General features: G+C 37.6%; 2 protein-coding genes across 2 annotated transcripts in view; both read right to left on the bottom strand.

Moving 5' to 3' along the window:
- Positions 1 to 910, bottom strand: part of LOC103358426 (uncharacterized) — a 5594-nt gene extending 4684 nt beyond the window's left edge. The window contains exons 1-2 of the mRNA XM_008283392.1: positions 228 to 910; positions 6 to 59 (exon numbers count right to left, since the gene is read on the bottom strand). Of these exons, the coding sequence (XP_008281614.1) occupies positions 6 to 59; positions 228 to 366 (193 nt within the window). The 5' untranslated portion in view covers positions 367 to 910. The remainder of the gene's footprint in view (positions 1 to 5; positions 60 to 227) is intronic.
- A 572-nt stretch (positions 911 to 1482) lies between these two features.
- LOC103358403 (putative ubiquitin carboxyl-terminal hydrolase 50) overlaps positions 1483 to 6160 on the bottom strand; it is an 8136-nt gene continuing 3458 nt past the window's right edge. Inside the window, exons 6-12 of the mRNA XM_008283365.1 lie at positions 5375 to 5500; positions 5197 to 5292; positions 4980 to 5108; positions 4761 to 4889; positions 4630 to 4670; positions 3971 to 4005; positions 1483 to 3407 (exon numbers count right to left, since the gene is read on the bottom strand). Coding sequence (XP_008281587.1) covers positions 2653 to 3407; positions 3971 to 4005; positions 4630 to 4670; positions 4761 to 4889; positions 4980 to 5108; positions 5197 to 5292; positions 5375 to 5500 — 1311 coding nt within the window. The 3' untranslated portion in view covers positions 1483 to 2652. The remainder of the gene's footprint in view (positions 3408 to 3970; positions 4006 to 4629; positions 4671 to 4760; positions 4890 to 4979; positions 5109 to 5196; positions 5293 to 5374; positions 5501 to 6160) is intronic.

Below are 6160 nucleotides of genomic sequence, written 5' to 3' on the forward strand. Positions count from 1 at the left end.
ATCACACAGAAGGGTGGATTCTGACAGGTAGCGACCTGTGAAGATTAGTCGTATAGTATCTGACACAGAGAGAGAGAAACAGGAAGAGAAAGAGAGAGAGAGAGAGCAAGAGCGAGAGAGACAGAGAGAGAGAGTTAAAACCCAGCAGTCGACCACGGTTTAGATTTCATAGATGACAGTCTAATGTTAATACTAACTACATGATGACAGAACTCTAACTTAAGTACCTGGTTTGTAACCAAAACGTTCCCGTATCTTCTCCTTCAGCTGCAGCACTGTGATGGTCTTAAACTGCTCCTCGGTGTCACACAGGTCGACTAACGATCTGTCCAAATCGGGCCCAATCACGATGACCCTGAACACCATTTCTGTGTTGTTCTTCTACCAGGTTGTACCTCGACGTTTATTTCCACACACTGGATTTCAGAGCTGTAGTGGTGTTCACCGGACATGGAAACTGTGTCAGAAAGGCAGTAAAGCTAGTTTCAGTTTCAGGGTGAGTTGAAAAGAGGCAGAGCGAGAGAGAAAAAAAAGGAAAAAGAAGTAGGTACACAAGCCTTAAAAGAAAACCTTGACTTTTATTTCATTGGTGAAAATCAGATCTGAAATCACTATAAAGAAACAAAGAGTCAAATTTAGACTAGACTGTCCTGCAGAAGTTAAAGGGTCTTTAAAACGGAGTCTCTGATTTGTGAAAACTTCATTCCAGCTGTGAACGTGGCAAAAAAGAACAGCTTTTTATTACATGTAGATCAATTTAGACCAGACCTGGATTAAAAACAAACAAACAAAAAACAACTGTACAGCAAAAACAACAAAAAGAAAAATCTGTTCCAGAAAAGTCTAAACAACATAGTGAAATATTGTAACGTTCAAAAACTGCAAATACGACAAAAACAACAGCAAATATCTGTAAACTTGTTTTTTTTTTTTTTGTCAACACGTGAATTAATGGTTTTTCTGTGATTTAAATAAATATCTGCAATTTAACAAAACAGGAAAAGTCTTTTTTTTTTTTTTTTGCTGATTTCAATACAATAAGAAAACTTGTAATTGTAGGGTCAAACTATGTAAAGACACAAACTACCAAGTATATGTGTGTGTGTGTGTGTGTGTGATTTTTAACACATTATCTGTAATTTATCAAAACAGGGAACATCTGTTCAAGAACAAAATGATTTACCATACCAGTCCTTAATGTGCATGATTTATATTCAAATAGTGGAAAAATATGTAGAATAATGTTATTTTCTGCTAATTTAAATACAGTAAAACCATGTAATTCTACATTAGAAATTCAGATTGTTCATATTGACATTATTTAAAGTTTGGCCTGTTTTGTTTGTTTGTTTGTTTTTACAGTCAACATGTAAATTATTGCTTGAAATACAAAATACTTGAAAACATGAAAAATCTGTAAAACAGTGAATAGTCCAAACAATCACAGTTAAAAACTGTTAAAAATGTTCATTTTATGAAGTGTCATTTGATGACCCTTTATTATATTTGTGAAAATAAATTTAAAAAAAACAGGGATTAAAATAGTGGTTTTAGATCTGGACCTGGTCTAATGTGGTCCACCTTCAATAAAAGCAGTTAAATGTCCCTCATGTGCCACATTCACCAATAGTATAAAGCTTTCACAAACTTGAAGTGGGTTTCAGACAGCAGTAAGTGTTGACCTAGAACGCTGAACACGGTTTTACATGCTCGAAATTTGGGGAAAATGTGAGAATTGGTCACTCGATGCTATAAGTTGAGTTTCCCTTAACTTTTCTCTTAACTGACAAATTGGAACGTGTGAATTTTCTGTATTCATTTCTCATATAACCTCAGTAAAAACAGCCCCCAAAACAACAACAACGCTAACAGAAACTGAACATTGTGACCTTCAAAAAAAAGTTAACTTTCACATAGAGCTTTTCATAACAGATAACGGCGATCCTAATAAAGTACAACGTATTTAAAAGTACACTTTATTATTTATCAATCGTTATGTAGCAAATGGTATTCTTGACAATGTAAAACGCATTTCAATACAAGACTCACTAGAGCGTGGTAAATCTGCAAACAGAGGGGATTAATGGCATTTTTGGAAGAAAGTATATTTAATTTTTTATACATTAAATAAAAGCATTTCACCACAGTACAAGCAGTGTCTATTATTTATTACCAGTCTACATGACAAACACTTTTGAAATTAAATTCAAATTTACCTGAAAGAAGATTTCTTGTGTTTGATTTGGTTGTTGTTTAGTGAGACAACATGTAGGTAATAAAGGCTGCATGCATTACTTTTTTTTTAGTGTCTTTCTCTCCACATCTCAGCAAAAACTTCATTTTTCACAGTTCAGATTGACCAAAATATACAGTAGCAGTGATAGATTGTTTTAATATATATATTTGTCCTTATATTAGAAAGCCTTTTCTGACATGAATGCAGATTATCTAGTTGATGATTTGTGTTGCCTGCACCTGTATGAGTTTGTCAGAATGAATTACCATCAAACATCATCTATAATCACAGTCTGTCACACTTCATAGCAGAAGACAGCCAACAGCTCTTGAACGTGAACCTGTTGACAAAACATAATACAAATAATAAATTATTCCCAACGTGCTAAAGTCAGACAACTTACTCTCATTATTTGATCACTTCCATGGATTTTTTTTTGCTTTGTCCTCACACTTTTTAGCTTCTCTTTTCCCTCTCCGGTTTTCTTCTACAGTTTGTGTGGCCTCTGGTTTGCAGCTGCTGTCTGCATGAACAACATGCTGTTGTTTCTCCTTGTTTCTTCTCGAGCTGCTTGATTTTCTGCACACATTCGGTGAACACTCAGTGGGTTCGTTCCCCCTACGCGGTCTGCATGAGCGTCTTGTCAGTTGTATATCTGATGCACTAGGATATCCATGAGAGGAGGCATGACATGGCTTTGCACTAGAGTCACTCATACCACTGCCATTAGCCTCTCTTCCCTGCTTAACACTGCTTCTTAATGTCACCACCTCCCTTTCAATTTTCACACTGTTGCTTTCAACAGCTGTTTTTGTAGAGCTACAACCCAGATTTGGACTGTAGTTGTCTCCATCTGCTTCATTGTCTGTTTGAGGCAACATGTTGGTTGGATGTCTCAGAGGTGATGCTCTGTGGTTTAGCAGTTTATCCCCTAAAGAGGAGTTTTTCTGTCTCCTGCCCAAAGCATCATCATGGCTCTTGTCTAATATATCACCGTTCAAATGCTTGAAGTTTTCCCCTCCTCCTCTGCAGCTTGCACCCTTCAGTTGGTAATGAGGACCAAGAGCCTCTCCTCCCTCTGCCTCATCACGTCTTCCTTCCACTTCGGCGTCTGAATGTGCACCCTGAGCTTCCCGGTCGCTTCCATCGGCCTTTTCAGGATGCCCGCTTACTTTGAACAGAAACAGGGAACATGATCACCAAACACAAACAGCAGAAGAGAACAGATCCCGGTCCTTTCTCCCAACAATGACAAATCCTAAAGGAGCATTCTCTCTCCATATAAATAAATAAGTAAAATTCTACAAATGCTTTTTAAACTAATTTACAAAAACAGTGCATCAGCTCTGTGTGAGCAACAACATGCATTCTATAAGTTAAAAGAAAAGAGACGCAGAAGGTGGCATTTCAGTTCAAGGGGAGGAGGACGTCCTACATTTGCAGATTAATTGTACAAAACAACTCAGATTATCAGCCATTGTTCTTTAACTATCACTGAACCAAGTGCATCAGTGTTCGTCCAAAAGTATAAACTTAAACCTGACCTACACACAACAAAAGATTTAATGAAACATGTAGTTTTTGGCTAATCTTTTATGTTCTGGAGCTTCTGCGGGTGGTTATGAGGCATGTATGATGCCGAACTTCATTGTAAATAAGCTGTAGTCCTTTTTGTGCACAAAAATCTACACAGAGCCAAACTAAAGTAAATAAAACAAGCTTTGGGAAACTTACTTTTTCTGTACATGAGGAGGTAAGCTGCACAGGACCTGTTTGGAGAGGGGATACTGTTAGAGCAGGAAAGGCACCAAGCTCAACTTGAGAAATGTGGAAAATGTGATCACTGCAGACGTTACCAAATGACATCAAACATAAAAAAATGGATGCAGCGTTCAGGTCTAAAAAGTGAAGCCAATGCGGATGTGAAATAAAGCTGCACAATTCCCCTCAGCCAGCAGGGGGCGACCTCTCGGGTTGCAAGGAGAAGTCAGATTGCATAGAGGTCTGTTAGAAAATGACCTTATGCCTCACATGATTTGTTACCTCAGTCAGCATTTTCCTCATGATTTCATAAACTCAATTGTCAGTTTCAAGTCTTCAATACAGCATAATGTTCTTTTTTTTTTTTTTTTTTTTAATTATTTACAGCAAACTAAATGTTTTCTGGTGGGCCTATCTTGCCAAGCCGTTACCAGTTGGGTGTGCATAGTGCCTTTGGGGTCACAATCAGACACACTCCTCGCTGCTAATATCAAAAGATCAACATAGCAACAGCCCAATGCCAACTGGGGGCTTCAAAACAGTCGCCCACAAACCACTGGGTGACATCAACCTTTTATATACAGCCTACAGGAAACATCCCTCATGTCTGAGTAAACAGGAGAAACACTCACCTCAGAGAGTTGACTCCAATCCCAAATGGGTGACTCTTGACCTGGGAATTCACAATGCAAATGTTAAACTTCATGTTGTTCACTAAAATGTGTGAGTATTTGTGAAATTTGTCTACATGTAGAAAAATTACCCTCCTCACGCTGTCGTCGTCGAAGCAGTACCACTGCCCAGTTTCAAAAGATTTGATTTCTGCAGTATAATGACCTCCTGTTAGATTTCCAAAGTGGTTAACTACAGCAAAGAGGTCGTATGTGCATGTCTGAGGAGAGAGCAATTAAAGGCATGATTTCTTTTCTTTTCTGTTCCTTAAAGATAACATAACTATTTGCTGGTGTACATAATTAATTACCTTCGTGTATAAAGTTTGAGGCACATCAGCTTTGCAGTGAAGCTTGACGTAACACTTCCTCTTGTAATCAAATGTAAATCTCTTCAGTAGGAGGGTCAGAACATCTGGATGTTGTGTTAATTCCCACACCTAGAACCACACCATGGAAACAACTGCATGACCAGGAGATAGTCGGCCATTTTAATAAAGATATAAGGAGATCAGAGTTGCTACTCACAGTGTCTGCATCTTGCTTTTTACTACACTGGCTGCAGTACACCTGGTTTTCTCCAGAGACCTTTTGCACGTTGAAGTAAGACTTAAATCCTTCCTCCTGCGGACAGAGATGAGTTTGTCACTTTATCTCTTCATGGGTAAAATACATAGGTCATTTCTGTTAGAGGAAAACATCGTACCACATCGTAGGTTCTACAAAATGAATCTTCCACAGCAAGTGGCAGAATCCAAAAAAAGCTCCTGGAATCGTTCCCCTTGTTGCACCTGCAGCATGTGGTCTTATGACTCAGCTCTCCTTTGAATATCTGCACACACACAAGTACAGCAGTAACGACAGTGAGTGCATTTGCATTTTAGTATTTTAGGTGTCTTACAAGAGGATTTCTATTTCATGATAATTTCTAATTAAACCCCACTACTCTGACAGTTATAACTGCTTTTCAGATGAATATTCTACACACAAAACCTTCTAAATACCTTCCTACAGAGATTTACAGCCACTCGACAATTCTACATGGAGTTCAATGATTTTAATAACTTTTTGCTTTTAATTGTATATTCTGACTTTAAAGTGACTCTGTACCATCGTTTCAGGGACTGCAAATGAACAACATGGCACATTTGCAGCAATGTTTTTTGATGTGCATGTCCCTGTTAAATAAACAAATATAGATTTCTATTAAATAAATCAAGAAGCAATAAATAGCTGAAGTAATCTAACAATAAGTATAACCTGCTTGACAACAGCAAGGAAGCAGGATGGATGTCTGCATCTGCTTGAGCACGATTTTTGCATTCAGCATTTATATATTGGTCAAATTGAGTTTTTTGTAGTGTTTTTTTTTTTTTCTGTCACACATTTGCATACGTGAAAACATGACATGTATATAAATACCAGAGTTATTTATGGTATGTTGTGGTGGAAAATCGCCAAATGTCAGTGATATATAATGAACACTGACCAC

The sequence above is a fragment of the Stegastes partitus genome, unplaced genomic scaffold (assembly GCF_000690725.1).
Source record: "Stegastes partitus isolate 25-593 unplaced genomic scaffold, Stegastes_partitus-1.0.2 Scaffold308, whole genome shotgun sequence".
Classification (NCBI taxonomy): Eukaryota; Metazoa; Chordata; class Actinopteri; family Pomacentridae; genus Stegastes; species Stegastes partitus.